Source organism: Nycticebus coucang, chromosome 6 (assembly GCF_027406575.1).
Source record: "Nycticebus coucang isolate mNycCou1 chromosome 6, mNycCou1.pri, whole genome shotgun sequence".
NCBI lineage: Eukaryota > Metazoa > Chordata > Mammalia > Primates > Lorisidae > Nycticebus > Nycticebus coucang.
Window position 1 is genome coordinate 101,663,941 of NC_069785.1, and position 17,712 is coordinate 101,681,652.

Sequence of the window (17,712 nt, forward strand, 5' to 3'; positions counted from 1 at the left end):
GCAGCTGGGATGAGTATACTGGCTGGGGAGCTCTGGCTGAGAGGAAGGGGGCCCAGAGGTCACCCAGAAGCCACTGAGTGTGAGGAGCTGTCCCGGGAGAGGCTTGAACTGGAATAGGTAGATATGGGAGTTTTCAGCTTGGGAACTGTCCTTACATTCCTCACAGTAGATGAAAGTGCTCCAGGATGGTGAGTAGAGTGAGAAGGAAGAATTTGGTCCTCCACTCTGCTGTGATCTCATTCTCTTCATTTTAAGTTTCCTGTTTCTGACATTTTCTTTTGGAATGTAATTATGTCAGTTTGTTTTCAGATGTTCATGCTGGGATGGCCATTTGGCCATCTGGGTTGTTTTCATACCTAAGTTTTTAGTCTAAACTCCCATGGTCACAAGGGACAGAACCATCTCGAATTGGCTTTAAGAGAAATGGAGAAAATCTTGGCTTTTTAAACTGATAAGTCCTGGGATGAAGCGAACTTTGGGCATATCTAGATCTAGGAATTTAATTTTATCAAGAATCTATCTCTCAACCTGACATGGTGGATACCTGTAGTCCCAGCTACTCAGAGGGCTGAGGCTGGAGGATCAACTGAGGCCAGGAGTTTGAGGCTATAGTGAATAGTCACTGCACTCCAGCCTGGGCAATACAGCAGGACCCCAGCCATTAAAAAAAAAAAAAAAAAAAAAAACTCTCTCTGGCTGGTTGTTTTGTTTTTTTTTTAAATTTTGAACCAGTCGATGGGGGGCCAGGGTGGGGGAAGGCCATGTGCGTAGGCAGGCCATCAGCCTTTTATTCCATACGAGATGGCAGCCGTCAGAGGATTCTGAACAGAGGAATGTCATGACCTGAGCTGCACTGCAGGAGAAGCACTCTGCCTACTGTGTTGAGTATCAACTGTAAGAAATCACGGAGTGGAAGGAAGGCAAGGGTGGAAGCAGGGAGATCAATTAGGAAGTCACAGTGAGCAAAACCACCTTTAAACACTCCTCCTGAACTCCACTGTTCCCTTCAGATTCTGTCTCATTCCTCGATTTCCATTTAAATAGCAAAATGCCTTTAGAGTAGTTTATATTCCCTGTTCTCAATTTCATCTTCCCTCATGCTCTCTTGAATCCACTCTAACCTAGCTTTGTCCACACCATTCCACTTTCATAGGTGTTTTCAAGGTCACTAATAGGCTGACCATGTAAGTCTGCGTTGCTGAATTCAGTGGTCAGTTCTCAGACCTTATCTTACCTGTTGATTTGACTATGATGATGGCTTTGGACAACCACTCACTCCCTCCTTCTCAGCTTCTGAGAAACCAGTCTCTCTCAACTTTCCTTCTACCACATCATCTGTTCCTTGTCAGCCTCCTTTGTCCCTCCTGTCATCCCCAATGTCTTAAGTTGAATCTCTCAGGACCTAGTCCTCAGACATTTTCTCTTCTCTCCTATACTCACTTCCTAATGAGCTCAACCATGCTCAAGGGTTCAAATGCCTTATCTGTATGCTGGAAATGCCTAAGCTTATATCTTTACCAAGTGTATTGTGTTAGCAATACACTACTACAAAATTTACTTTTAAACAACAACAACAAAAAAAATGAGTTGCTTAGAAATAAATGTATTAAGAAATGTATAAGATCTACCTACATGTTGTTAAGCCCCTGTCATTGGAGGACAGAAGTTCCCACTTCCTTGATAGTGGTCATCTAGACACCACGTACATTCCCTGGCTCCTGGCTCCTTTTATCTTCAGAGTTAGCAATGGTAGATCATGTCCCTCTCATATCTCTCCTATTTTCTCTTCTACCTTATCTCTTTTATTTTCTCTTTCTCCACCATTTCTCTGACCATTTCTTCCACCCTCCTCTTCTTATTTTAAGGACTCATAGTATTCCATTGAGCCCACCCAGAGAGTCTCCCCATTTTAAGGTCAGCTGATTAGTAACCTTAATTACATCTGCAAAAATCCCTTTCCAGTAGATTAATACTTGATTGAGACGTCATTAGAATTCTGCCTACTATACTCAGATCATATAAAGCCACAAAATTAAGGACAAAAAGCCCCAAGGACAACCATCTCGGACTTAGTTTCTAAAAACCTCGAAGATTGTATCTGAACATAATGGAGTTCCTATTCTTAGTTCAGATTTCTTTCACAGATGAGACAGTTGAAACCCAAATTCCTTATTCAAGGCTGGAGGACTAATAAATATGGAGAATGAGAACAAAGCCTTCTCCCCACCCCAAGACAGTGCTTTTTTTCTTACTATGTAGTTCCTCTCCCTCTTAGAGTAGGAGTTGAATTTTCTTCTTACCTTGAGTTTTCAGGCAATACTTCTGGACCAACATCAGGCTTTGGCTCCTACAATTAAATTTAAGCATTTTCAGGTAGACAGTTTTCTCTAAAGCCACACAGCAATGGCTCTAAGAGACTTGAGTAACCAGCTTGGTGTAGAGGACAGAAAAACTCGACCTGAAGTCAGAGGCTTACCAGCTTCCTCAGCTGTGAGACAAAGAGAATGATGACTGCCTCACAGAGAGGAGGAATAGTTGTGAGAGTGAAAATGTCACCATGTTTGTGTGTGCACTGCCTACTTCAAGGTGTACATGATGGGATAATAGTGGTGACTTTTGTCAGAAAGCCATGCAGTGTCTTCCATATTCTCTTTAGCCAGAGACTGCAGGAGGAGAAAGAATCCCCAAACCAGTCACTTAGAGCAATCTTGGGCATCATCTGAGGCTGCCTCAGCTCTTAAGAACAAAATGAGAGTCCCTTGATTCTCAAATTGCACAGCCCAGCAAGATGCTAAGACTTCCAAGATCTGGGGGAAGAAGGTCTTCCTATTCCTTGTGCTCACCTCTGTGCCCAGGCCCTTGTGATAATGCTTATAGCCTGTGCACCTCACTGCATTAATCCAGACCTGAAACCCAGCACTTCCCTGTTTCCTGAAATTATCCTTTTTATAGAAAACATTTATATCACCTTCATTGGATAATCAAAATTATCCTCTCTTACAAAAGCATCAATGAGCAAAATCTGTTTCCCTAAAGACTGTATACAAGGTCTGACAATTAAGTTCACACACTCATCCTAGAAAGAGTGCCACACCCCATTGCTGAATATCACTATAGTAATCTTGGAAGGACTTCCCTTGGGAAGCTATGCACTCATGCCAGCACCGAGTCCACTCTTCAAACAATTTTGGGACTCTCGTTCTGGAATGGCCATCAGAGCTGTCATCGTATTACCCTTAATGTCCTAAGTGCCATCAAAATGTCTTCTTTTCAATATATGTATTTTATCTTCAGGTAAAAAAAAAAGTCATTGGGGGCCAGATCAGGTGATTAAGGATAGTGTTATAGTACAGTTATTTGTTTACTGACTAAAAACTCCCTCACAGATGATGGCATGTGAGCTGGTGCATTGTCATGATGCAACAGCCGTAAGTTGTTGGCCAAGATTTTCAGTTAAGATTCTCCAAACTGTTTCTCTATTGAAGTTTACTTGATCTGCTATGCTTCTCACAGTCAGCTGACAAATTTTAATGCAGAATTCAATTAATTTTTACAATGATTTTATCATTTCTGCTCATTACTGGCCACCCTAACCTCTTTTCATCAGTGATATTTTCTTTCCCCTCAGAAAAACATTTAATCCATTTGTACACTGCCATTTTCTTCATGGCATTATCCCCATAAACTTTTACTAACACATACCTGATTTCATTTCCACTCTTGCCAAATTTAACAAGAAATTTATGAATGTTCATTGCTCTAATTCAAGCTCTGACATTCTCCAAATAGCACACGAAAACACACAACAATAATGAATGCCACTCAGCAAGACACCACCACACATTGACATGAACACCGCTGTGGGACACTGATATACCGAGGTTATGAAATCTTACTGAGTTGTTTGTATAATGCTGCCAATGTAAGTGCATTGTGGCAAGTTTGCAAACTTAGTTGACAAGCCTCATATTCCTACAAGAGGAGGAATGTTCACTGCATATGCATATCAAACAACTTAATGATCTATATTAGGTATTTTTATTGTCAGAAGTCTTCCTCATAACAACCTGACAGTGGGAATTTCTCTCTCTGACTCAGCATTCACTCCCCCTAGCTCAGTGGTTCTCAACCTTTCTAATGCCTCCTAATGCTGTGACCCTTTAAACGGTTCCTCATATTGTGGCGACCCCCAACCATAAAATTATTTTTGTTGCTACTTCATAACTGTAATTTTGCTACTGTTATGAATCGTAATGTAAATATCTGATACATGCAGGATGTATTTTCATTGTTACAAAGGGGTCGCAACCCATAGGCTGAGAATCGCTGCCCTAGCTCTACCCACTCCTTTCTTCCAACCTTTCACCTTGCCCAACTTCAAAATGCCTCACTCCCCAATATAGTGCAGCCCCACTATCCTTAGCCCGTCCAGTACCTTAGCTTATAAACCAGTCAGATGCTCAGTAGACCGAAGCACTTTGTTTTGACAAGATGCCCCTCCCCCACCATAGAGGAACTACTGAAATAGAAATAGCCATTTTTTAAATTTTGTACAATTAAATCATTTGCTGACTTGTGGTCAAAACACTTAATGGTATTTGTAACATGATTCTATGGCCCTGTTGTTATAGGAATTACCTTTGTTATATGTATATATATTTTTTTGTTCCAAAGGTGTTCCTCAGCCTAATATAACTTGGTTGAAGAAAGGAGGATCTCTGAGTGACAATGTTTCCTTGCTTTTCAATGGATCCCTGTTGTTGCAGAACATTTCCCTTGAAAATGAGGGCACCTATATCTGCACAGCCACCAACGCTCTTGGAAAGGCAGTGGCAGCATCTGTGCTCCACCTGCTGGGTGAGTGTCAGATTCTTATTGTTCATTAAATATCCCTATAGTGTGTACAAAGTAGGGCTTGGTTTTATTGACTCTGGGGTCAAGGCATGCATAAGATGGACATTAGATGGTTTGAACCATCACTACCCTTTCCTCTTCAAAAAGAAGCACTAATTTCTATCAGCCTGTCTTAACCAGTTCTTCTCTCAGAGGCTGTGACATTTTTAATGCTACTCTTCTGCATAAGAACTTACACTGTTAAACTTTTCTGGCCAAAACTAAGACCCTTTCTTCCTCTATATCTGCTCTTCCTCTGACCCCTATTCTTAGCTAGCACCGAGGTATCTTCTAGCCAGAATAGTTTCACACATCATGCTCCTCCCTCCTTGCTTTCCTGGAAAGGAATGTCCTTCACTGTTTCCCCTACATGGCCCAAATTGCTTTATCCTGTGGAACCGGCTGAGTCCCTCCTCTTTGTGTGCGTCCTTCTCAAATCTTGTCAACACCCTCTTTTCTCTGCTCTCACTACTTGGTGCCTGATTGAGTCCTCCTATGCATTGCTCTGATATGGTTTCTTTTTTATTTCTGTTTCTTCAGTGACGTTGGAGGTCCCTCAATGGTAAGAACCATGTCTGATGTTTCTTTTGCATTCTTGAGGAAAGAATAGAGTGTGAGGTACACAGTAGGAACCCCATGAATACCAGTTTATCGAGTCTTAAAATACTGTTGTGCAGTTGGGTCAGTATTGCAATTTGGAGAATTGCCCCCCTTGCAATTTGCAAGGTACCCCCAGCACAGGATGAGAAGCTAACTTCTGTCTACTGGGGTTAATATCTAGAGATTGTCAAGCTCTTGTCACTAAAATAAGCTTCAAGTTACTGGGGTTTTAGTTTTCCACTAGAGTTTGGAAACATTTGAGAGCTAATCACAGAAATCTTTTTTTATTCCCCTCTGTATCCCCAGCACCTAACACAAGTGCATTAAATATGTGTTTCATGAATGAATGAAATAGAATCACCAGCAAAACTAATACTGTGGTATTTTAGAATTTTAGAATACTGTGAACCAAGAGGAGAGGATGTGAATGAGCATCCTTTATGGCTTTCCATGTTGGCAGTTATAGGGGCCCAGAGATATAGCAATGAGCAGTGCATGTGCAGGGGCTGGGATAGCTGCCATGCACTCCATGTGCTCTGATGTTCACTGATTGTTGTGATATTTACAGTAGTACCTCATCATGAACAGTAATTTTTAATCTTGTTGCATTTATAAGGAACCTTGGGGCTCACAGGGCATGTGGACTCATGCTCAGACACGTGCTCTGCTCTCCCAGGGCCCTTCACACGGCCTGTCAGGGGCTCTCAGTACTGATCAGAGAGGCAGTGACAAGCTCCAAGTGGTGCTTCCCTAAGAGCCACAGTGATCTTCTAAAATCTCAGAATAGAAGAGTTTCAGTAGATGGGCAGGGCTAACCCTGATGGATTCTTCAGGGACTTCTCCCTGATCTCTAAAGAGTCCCAGCCTGCTCCTTGCTTATGTTCATCTCCACTGATGACTGTCTGGCTGTCTCATCCCTGCCCTGCACACCTTTTCTTTCAGGAATCCCCTCAAGCCTAGCAGGTCATGACTTCGGTAACTTGGCTGAGGGACCATGTCACAGCATTCCTAATTTAACTGAGAAAAATCCATAACATGGAATTCCTCTCCCATCCTCTTATGCTGAAGCTTGACAACCTTCCTAAAACCCTGCATTCCTTACCCTGTGAGGTCCCCTGGGGAACATTCTCCCAAAGCCCCTCTAGCCAGCCAGTCTGCTTCCTTCAGCCCCATCTGGAATTCTGGTGACTACATTCTGATGCCAATATTAGCACGGTGAATGTCTCTAACTGAATTCCTGTCCCAGCCCCGTGTGAGCCTCAGCATCCAGGGACACAGACGATATTACAAAGCGCTGTCCTAGTAGCTGTCTGTAAGAACACCCAAGCTGAAATAAGAATTAGATCATTTCTAACTGGTAAAAAGTGTTACTTTTGTTTTTCCTCTCAGAACGAAGATGGCCAGAGAGTAAAACTGTATTTCCCAAGGGACATAAAAAGTCTGTTCTCAAGGCATCTGATAGTAGAGCCAACAGCAATGGCCCAACAGGAGAACCCCTGCTTCAAGGTCTGGGATTTTGACTTCTTTGGGATTTGCTATTTGTGAGGCATGTGGAAGGATAAGGAATTAGCTAAAAGACCCTACATGTTTTTCACTTGGCAATGTGGAAAATCATTCCTAGGCATTTGGCCAACCTTTTTCTTATCCCTTGGTCTTTAGTGGTTCAACTTATTCTTTCCACATTGAAGGAATTTTGTAGAAAATCCCACTCCTGAGGCAGCCCACAGAGTTCATATCCCAAATATGGATCATTATTTATAATAAAGCAAATATAGATTTTCCAGTTTCAAAACTTCTGCCAAATTGGTAAATATCAATAGAAGGAATGTTTGCTAAAAGCACTAGAATTGAGTCTTTCATTGTTCTCTTTTCACAAAAATTATTTTTCCATATATAGCAACTTTGTTATATGTCATTGCTTAATCAAGAGACCCTAATCTAAGTATTACAAGCAAAACTCTTCAGAAGGCCAAGGCAGCAAGATAGAATTTAAAAAATCAAAAATGCTAGAATCATACGAAATCATCACTGATGCTCTCAGCTCTTTGTAGTTCAAAGGTGGGTAAATCACAGAAGAACACAAACTACATTTAAACCTGACGTTTTATTCATTACACAGAATAATAATGGCTGCATCATTTCTACCCTTTAAATCTTGCCTCTCCTTTGCATAATATATTATGCAGAATATAACACACAGGTGGAGAATCTGGAAAATGCAGTTTCTAGGCTTCTACCTCCTGAGATGCAAGAGAGTACCCAGAAGAAAAAGACAATGCTGAATGCCAATCAGTGATCCCTCACGTGTTATTCCTGACACAATATCTTGGGGGTATTAATGTGATATACTTTCCTCCTCTCTTAGACATACTACTCCTATTATTCTATGCATAATAATCCATTCATTGGACATTCAATAAATATTTTCACAATGCTTAGCTCTTCTCAAGACTAGGGATGCGAAGATGACCTAGTCCTTGAGAAGTCCTCATCTGAAGAGGGAGGCAGCTGTATAAACAGATGCTCTGAAGCAGTGTGACAAGTGCCCGCAGAGAAAGAGGACCAAAATTGGATGGTAGCACCAAGGAAGAGGCCCTGCGTCTCTCTGGAGAAGTCAACTAAGTTTTCATGTTGGTCATGATGTTTATTCTGAGAAGAAGAAGAAGGACATTCTAGTCAGAAAAACTAGGCTGTGCAAAGGCACAGACAAGTTCCATGTGGCATAGAACACCAAGATCAAAAGAACTCCCTCAAATCAATTGATGAAAAAGTTGCATATGTGTGAGGCTGAAGCTACTGTTGAAGGTAGAGCCTTTGAAATAGTCAAACTCTGGGTTTATTAGAACTACCTATATTGTTCAGCTACCTCCTACAGATGCACACACATGTGTGTGAAGACATGCTCATACACTGTGGGCTGTGCCAACCTTTCAATGGATCCTTAGCTTAGCATTTCAAAAATACTTGTTTATTAATTTGACAAATATTGGCTGAATGACTAAAATTTTGCAGTCTCTGTCCTAGTGTTGAACAGGACAGTGTTTATGGACTTGACATTCTATTAAGTGAGATGGACAAAAGCCAAGTAAATATAATTATACAAGCTATTTCTCTGTGGTAAATACAATGAAATATGTGGTCATTGGAGGTAGCCAATCCTATGGCCCACCTCAGCATGGGCCTTCTGAGGAAGTGATGTTTAATCCCAAAACTGGAGGATGAGATGGAACCATTCGTGTAGAAAGGGGAAGAAGGAGCCTTTCTGACAAAGGGAATAGTAAGTGCAAAGACCACAAAGTGAGAATAAGCTCAACATGGTTGAAGGACAGATAAAGTTCATAGGACAAGTACAGTGGGAGGTGGGGAGAGGAGCTTGAGATGAGGTTGGAGAGTTGCCGAGGACCAAATCATTGAGAGATTTGAGGACCAAGGTAAAGGCTCAAGAGTTCATTCCTAAAACAGGGGAGGCCATTGAGGAATCTTATATGGGAGTGATGTGATATGATCTACTTTTCAAAGGTATTTGTGTCAAAAAGCACTTACCATACAACAAAAAAATTGTCAAATTAGACTCCATCAAAATTTTAAATATCTGTCCATCAAAGACACCATTAAGAATATGAAATACATGGGCCATAGGCTGGTAGAAATTTTGGCAGAGTATGTTTGATGGAGAGCTTATATCTAAAAAATATAAAGAACTTGTACAAATTCACAGTGAATATCTTACTCTCCCCCCACCACACACACACACACACAGTGGGCAAAAGACTTGAGCCGACACTTCACAAAAGAAGATATACTGATAGCATCAAGGAAATGAAGTTAAACCTCAATGAGATAGAATTGCACACCCAGTAGAGTAGATTAAAACAAGACTACCCATGCACTTGTCCTATGAAAGTTTAGCATATACCTGCCCTTGACCCAGCAATGCCACACACAGGTATTTACCTGGGAAAAGATAAAAAACCTGTTCACAAAATGCTTTGTATAAGAATATTCAGTGTATTCATAATGATCCTCAATGGGAGAATGAATAAAAAACTGGGATATAGTCATACAAACAAATGTTCTTCACCTACAAAAGAGATGACTACTGATATTCACCATGATGTGGGTGAATCACACAAACACCATGTCAGGCAAAAGAAGCCCAAAGAAAAAAGAGCATTTACAGCTCAGAACCCAGGAATAGGCGACACTGATGTTTACTGATAGACATGAAGGAGTGGCTGCTTGGAGGGGAGTGGGGTGATGAAAATATTACTTACCTCACTTTGGATCATGGTTGTGCAAGTAACTGAGAACACTTATAAAACTCCGCACCTAAGAGCTGAGCATTTTATTGTACATGAATTTTGCCTCAATAAAAACACATGTTTTTAAAGAAATAAACATTTGTCCTGCCTTGAATTGTCAAGGTGTGTTTATGAAATGTGGCACCATAGAAAGAGACTTGGAGTCAGACACACTTGGGTTCCAGTCCAGCTAACAGGTGATGGACCTTGGACACGTTACTTAGGTTCATTCAGCTGCCACCTCTGCAAATAAAAATATCTACTTCACAAGATGACCATAAAGATTAAGTGAAAAATGGATTACAAAGTATTTGACCCAGTACCTGCCATCTGGGAGGTTCTCAGTAAACTTCAGTATTTAAAAAAATTATTTTAAAATAAAATACAACCTTGAAGGTTCTTGCTTGCACATAACTAAGGCTGTAAGTAAAATATAACATAAAATATATTTTATGTTTCTGCTTTGCAAATGATGCCATGTACAATTTAAGACAAAAATTCAAAAATCAGAAGGCAAAACTGGAAAACAATAAGTTAAAGAAACGGTTCTGCTGTGTGAAAAGGCCTGTGGACACAGCTGGTAGCTATCAATTACTTGTGATTATTATAGGAAAACCTGGCACCTTCTGTGATCATACACAAATCTGTCATCATCGTGTCCTACCTCATCTTTTACCAAGCATCAGCAAGGGAAAAAAAGGCTGTTTGGAATAAGCACTAAAAAAAAAAAAGCTGGGATTCCTGGAGGTGGTCAACTTCTACTTTTCTAAAGGAAACTCCCATTTTTTCCTTCCAGATGTCTCCATGACAAATTATTTAGGCAGTTTCAGGACAAATCTGAAGTTTCGATTAAGAATTAATGGAAAAATAGGAATGGAACTCAAATGCATCTTTAAACTTACTGCTTAATCCCTGCCCCTGTTTCTCCTGCTAAATCATCTTTCATTTCTTGACCTGATCCACTTTTGAGAAATCAAACCTGGTAGGACATCCCCTGGAGAGGCCCCGCTCTCCTGTCCTATGGGCCCTGCCTAAAGAATGCTGAGGAGACAGCACACTCAGAGCGCCTCCTCCCTCTCTCTGGGGTATTTCTAGCAGATCCAGCTGGCCTATGACAGCCCCTTTTCCAGGCTGTGGTCCAAGGACCCCATTCTGGCTGCCATTCCTGCCACTTACTTCAGTAAGTCAATTAAGGAAAGTAAGATTTAAAGGATCCCCTTGCACTGCAAGGCGGCTTTCTCTCCATGTGCTGCTTGAAGACCAGACAAGCAGCCACTCAGAAAACAGGCCATGGGGGTCTCTGGACATGTCCTCTCAAGCTGGTCATCATTTCTTATTTGTGGCTGTCATGACATTTCATTTTTTTTTTCTGCAGAGCCTGTTTGGGAGCCTGGTAACTGGTCACATTGTTCTGCCACCTGTGGACACTTGGGAGCCCGCATTCAGAGACCCCGTTGTGTGATGGCCAATGGGCAGGAAGTGAGTGAGACCATGTGTGAGCACCTCCAGAAGCCACTGCCTGGGTTTCAGCCTTGTAACGTCCAGGACTGCCCTGCGAGGTACCATGAAGTCACTCTTGTTTCATCAGTATGAAGTTTTGCTTGTTTTAAAAGACACAGTAATTTGGACATAATGATTCAATAGCTAAGATTTACTCTGTACAGGGCATCCTGCTAAGTGCTTTAAATGGATTACTTTCCATCATCTATAAGGGAGGTGTTGCTAATTTCCCCTTTTACAGATGGGGAAGCTCCCTAAGCCATCAGTTACACCGGCAGCCAGAGCTCAGACCAAGGCACTCTGCTCCTCGCACTCACAGGCTGTTAGCTCCTCAACATCTTGGTGAGGCCGATTTCATGGGTTTACCTAGAAGATATGTGGATGGACAGAATCACCAGCGGGACTAGTTAAAAACACACAATTCCCTAGACTTGACCCCGAGAGGTAAAACAATTAATAACTTTTCTAAGTAATAAATGATACAAATCTGTAATTTTAAAGATGTCCAAAATACATCGCAAGATCTCCCATCTCCAGTACTCTCCTGCTCCATGACCACACCCCAGACTCCCTTTTCCTCTTACTTCCATCTGTCCTCATCAGTTCCCACTGGCTCTCCTGGAGCCCAGGCCATCCTTGTCTCTCCTGATGCTTGTCTCCTCCCCAGGGCACTTGGCTCACTCTGTAAGAAAAAGGATCTTTACAAAAGAATTCCTTGTGGTGGTCCACTGCTTAAAATGCTTGCTTAGGACAAAGGCCAAAATTCCTACATTGGGGCTGTGTCTGTCTTGTACACCTTTTTATCCCCAGTGTCTAAAATAGTGCCAAGGATGTGGTGGATGCTCAGTAAATATTTACTGACTAAAAAATAAAGGAATTCAGTAAAGGAATTGAAAACCTTTCCTTGGGGGGGCCTTTTGCTGTCTGTCTTCCCATCATGTTGCTTGCTGCTCTTAGACTGAGTTAACTGATCACCATCCATGATAGTCACTTTTTGTCTCTTAGATGTGCTATTCCTTTTCTGACTCAGGGCCTTTGCACATACTGCTCTCTGCCTAGAACACCATTTCCTCTCTCTTCACTTATTATTCCTTCTAATCTATGTGTACCCCAATACATTTTCAGGAAAACCATCCCTGACCTTAGCCCCTGTGCCGTATGATTTTTTATATTTCCTATCATTCATATTTATAACTCTTGTTACAATCTGTCGGTCTTGCTGTCCCACTAGACTACAAGTTCTATAAGAGTAAATTCATGGCTGCTTTGCTCAGCAATTTATTCCTAGCATTTAGAACAGTATCTACCTCATTATGTATGCTCTGTAAATATTTGTGAAATCAATGAATAATTGAATAGCTTAGACTCTAGCAGATAATTGACCAAATGGCACCAAAATCCACATTAAAAAAATGTAAAAAGGACCTATTGCAAACCTATGGGGCAGCTACTATTATCAACCTCATTTTACAAATGAAAAAATGGAGGAATACTTAATATTATACAGCTCACTGCCCTGTACAACTGCCCACGCTAGACTTGACTACGTGTGCCTTAGAGGAGAGTGGGAGGCAGAGTCACACTGCAGAACAGAACAGTTGCCCTGAGGCATGTTCTTAGAAGAGGTATCAATATTGTGTGTATCCTAAATGAACTGTCTTTGGTACCCATTGTAATCCTCAAAAGGAAAATCTCACACTAAGGGTGAGATTCTCAGAAAGCAGAAAAAATATGCCACAATTAACTAGGGGCAACAAAACGCAAGAAAGCTTGCTTCATTTCAATTCTTGATTTTCACAAAGTAATTAGAATACACATTAGGAAATTTATCAGCAGACATGTTTCTCAAAGAGTCACAAGGCTTTGCATGCTCCTAGAATAAGCAGAGTCATTCACTTTCATACCTGGAGGAGACCACAAAGAGCATCTAACCTCAGATTCTCAGATCCCTGTGTCAAGTGTCCTTAACATTTACATTTCTGTGCCATGACCCCTTCTAGTAGTCTAGAAAAGCCTATGGATACCTTCTCAGAATAATATTTTTCAATATATAAAATTAAATACATTTCATTACAAAAGAAACTGATCATATTGAAATACAGATATCAAAACATTTTTTATAGAAGGTGTCTCGAAGGTCATCCATAAAGTCACTATAAATAGGGAAAGTGGGAAATTGTAGCTAAATGTACCTTTAGAAAATATTCATTACAAAATTTTATAAAGAAGCGGCCAACATATACAGAACATTTTGTAAATATTTTGTATAATTATGTAATGAATATTTTATAAATAAAGGTAATAGATTTGCTTCTCAATTACACTCAATAACAAGGTATTGTTCTTTAATTTTGAAATGGTAATGAATATAAATGTTATTTGAAGACCTACCACGATTGCAGTGTGATGTGGAAATACCTGTGATTTCTACTGGTAACAAAATCACAAGTATTATAGACTACTGTAGTTTGGGCTGTTTTTGTAACTGAAGGAACACTAAATTTCAGTTAGATCTTCAGGACAACAAAGAAGTAATTTTTTTTATCATCCAAGTACTTGGTCTCTGTGGAAAACCACAGAACTCAGGTTAGTATCCCAGCAGCTGCTTAAACATCTTCAGGAACAAAACACTCAATATCTCAAAGGTATCCAGATCTACATTCAACCTTCTATAATAATTACATGAACTTTCAGGTTAGGCAAATCTGGAATGCAGGCCTAGCTCTCCTGGCAGTTCGGTCATGTGACAGAGCCAAGTTATTTAATTCGTGGACGTCAGTTTCCTCCCAGGGGAATTATGTAAGGTAACCCATCAGTGTCTGGTAGACAAGTAGCACATACATACTTACGGAGAATTTCCTTCCCTTTAGTTTCAATGAATTGAAATCCTCCTTTTTGAAATTTCTACCTAAGTTCACCCTAGCTTTATGCTCTAGGGTCACACAAGTAATGGCTCTTCATAAACTTGAAGACAACTCCACCCTACTCCTACATTGGTTGTCCCTAGATGGTGACACTGTTTCTACTTGAGTAACACAATCTGAGGGTCTGGCTGGGCGTTACTGTGCTGCTCATTCCCACGGAGATGTGTGGCAACGCTGAAGCTGCCATGGTGTTAGGATCGACTTCTTCTTTTGACAAAACTTCCGGTAGAGGTCTGGCATCCCAGTCCTTACTAACATGCTGTAGTTTTTGTTCCTAGGTGGCTCACTAATGCGTGGTCGGAGTGCTCTGTGACTTGCGGTGAAGGATTCCACAGTCGGCAAGTGACATGCAAGCAGATAGGAGCTGATGGAATGGTGCAGGTTGTGTCTCCAGCAGCGTGTGCCCATGGAGACCGGCCTCTGGGAAGAAAGCCATGTTCTGTCCATCCATGTGCTCCAGGGGAACCAGGGAACCAGGTAAAGCTGACAGACCTAGTGGACAGACCATCCTGTCTAAAACATCACCTTGTTTCCAATAAACTTTTTTTTTTTTATTTTTGGGAAAAGGTCTGATTGGACTTTAAAATGAATGTTATGTCTTTGAGCTCAAAGTTTACATTTAGAAATCACAATGTCACTGTCTTCCAGTACAGAAATGAATGAAGTTCGAGCCCTTTGAATACAGTGGCACAGTAACAAAGCTCTAAGACAGAAGAGTTTAGGGGACTTGGAATGGGAATAGCCTTCAAGGAAAGGAGGACAAAAACATTCATGCTCTCTGCACAGAAGTCTAAGAACCTATATCTCAAATGCTACCTTTAATAACATTATAATAAAAAATTAGGAAACAATTATTTATAATGTGTAGAAGCCATAAAGAAAAACAAAACACATTATTGAAGCACATAAAGCAAACATTGAATAAATAAAATAATAAATCTCTGTTATGTTCCTGAATGGAAAATTTCAGTACTATAAAAATGTCCATTCCTTTCAATGAATAAATGCGAATCTGATTAAAATCACAGTAGAGCTTTTTTTGTGGAATTCAAGATAATTCTGACATCCACGTGGGAAACAATATGATAATAAGCACAAGAAAGTTTTATAAAAACAGACTGGTGGTGGTGTAGAGAGACTTTCCTCATCCTACATCAAAGCACGATACAAAACTGTTATGAGTAAAACAGTGTAGCTAGCATTGGTGCAGAAATAGACACAGGTTAGGAGTATAATTAGTGCACAGAAACAGACCCATGTTTAAATAGCATTAAAGTTCCCGGGCAGTTAATCATAAGAGGAAAAAACATTTTTCAAACTCGAGGCTATTGCCAAGCATGATGATGTGTTCCTGTAGTCCCAGCTACTTGGGAGTCTGAGTGGGAGGATCACTTGAGTCCAGGAGTTCAATACCTGGGCAATATAGCAAGACCCTATCTCAAATAATAATAATAATAATAAAGGATATAAAACTACAAAATTAGTTTTTAAAGAAATTTAATAAGATGTAAATAAATGGAAAGATATAAGACATTATTGATAATAACACAATACTCCCCAAATTTATCTACAGATTAAATGAAATACCTATCAAAATTTCATGTGTCAATTTCTTTGCAGAAATTGACAAGCAGATCCTAAAATTCACATGAAAATGGAAGGCACTCAGAATAATCCAATCTTGAAAAAGAACTAACTTAGAAGACTCAACACTACCTGATTTCAAAACTTATAAAAAGCTACCATGATCAAGACAGTCTGATACTGGCACAGGATAGATTTAGAGATCAATGAAATAGAAGAAGTGAGTTCAGAAATAATGATGTCTGTGTCAACTGATTTTCTATAAGGGTGATAAGACCACTCAATGGAGAAAGAATAAACTTTTTATCAAATCACGTAGGACAACTGAGTATTCATAAAAAAATGAAATTGGACCAACTACTTTATAACATGGACAAAAAAATTAACTTAAAAATTGATCAAAGACCTATATTTAGGAGCTAAAACTATAAAAGTGTTGGAAGAAAACATAGGTATTAGTTTTCATGCTTTAAGAAAGATTTTCTTAGGTATAACATCAAAATCATAAGCAAGAACAAAATAATAGATTAAATAAAATGAAAAACCTTTTGTTCTACAAAGGAAACCATCAAGAAAGGCAACAGAGAACCAACAGAATGGGAGAAAATACTTAAAAATTATGCATTAAGAAGGAACTTATACCTAAAATATATATAAAGAACACTTACAACTCAATACCAAAACCACAAAAACCCAATTAAAACATCACCAAAGGATCTGAATAGATAATCCTTGAATAAAGATATACAAATGGCCAAGAAGCACATGAAAAGATGCTTATCCTTAGTCTATAGGGGGATGAGATCAGATACCACTTTATACCTACTAGGATGACCATTAACCAAAAAGAAAAAAAAAATAGCAACACAGATTATTGAGGACATGGAGAAATTGGAATCTTCATGCATTGCTGGTGAAAATGTAAAATGGTGCAGCCATTTTGGAAAACATTCTGACAGTTCCTCGTAATGTTAGACATAGAGCTACTTACAATATGACCTAGGCGTATATTCAAGAGAAATGAAGATAACTGTCTATGTCTACACAAAATATGTACATGAATGTTTATGGCAGAACTATTCAGAATAACCAAAAAGTCAAAACAACACAAGTAGTATTAACCTCTGAGAGCAAAAAAGAGGAAAGAACTGATGAGTAGATAAACCGTGGCTTGTTTGCACGATGGAATTACTTGGCCATGAAGTGAGGTGCTGAGAAGCACCCCACATGGCTAAGTCTTCAAAACACTGTGGGAAGTGCAGGAAGACGGATGCAAAGGACATATGCTGTCTAACACCGTTTATACCAACTGCCTGGGCTGAGCAAATCTATAGAGGCAAAAAGTAGATGAGTGTTACATAGGCCTGTGGGGAGAGGTGACAAGAGGAATGAAGAGTAACTGCTAGAAGTACAGATGTCTTTTGGGGATGATGATAATTTTCTAAAACTGATTGTGGTAAATATTATGTAACTCTAAAAACCATTAAATTATATATATTAAATGGTGATTTGTAAAGTTTGTGAATTACAACTCAATAAAGCTTCTTACTAACGTAAAGAAAAATAAGTAAATTCAAAACCCATACTCAGATTATCCACCAAAATAAATTCTGACTTGATTGAAGAGCGAACTATTTAAGTAATTAAATATAAAAATAGAATTATCATTACAGGAAAGACTTTTTTAAGCATAAAATAAATTATATGGAAAAATTAATAGACATTCTGATGACTAAGTAAAAAATTAAAGACTGCATGTCAAAAATTTTTATGTTTTTCCTATAATTAAATTCATATTAGCATTCAACCCTTCATTTTTGCTCACAGCAGAAAACCCAAACTTGGCATTTACTTATGATTTACTTATGATTTATAATCATTTCCACACTTAAGCCCAATCAATAGAAGAT

General features: G+C 39.6%; 1 protein-coding gene across 4 annotated transcripts in view; it reads left to right on the forward strand.

The window, feature by feature from the left end:
• Nucleotides 1-17,712, forward strand: part of ADAMTSL3 (ADAMTS like 3) — a 406,539-nt gene that overhangs the window by 371,188 nt on the left and 17,639 nt on the right. For 2 of the 4 annotated variants that reach the window (XM_053593613.1, XM_053593612.1), the window contains exons 24-27: nt 4,675-4,857; nt 6,883-6,999; nt 11,170-11,353; nt 14,497-14,695. In XM_053593613.1, the coding sequence (XP_053449588.1) occupies nt 4,675-4,857; nt 6,883-6,999; nt 11,170-11,353; nt 14,497-14,695 (683 nt within the window). The remainder of the gene's footprint in view (nt 1-4,674; nt 4,858-6,882; nt 7,000-11,169; nt 11,354-14,496; nt 14,696-17,712) is intronic. The other 2 variants (XM_053593614.1, XM_053593615.1) reach the window with 2 other exon arrangements.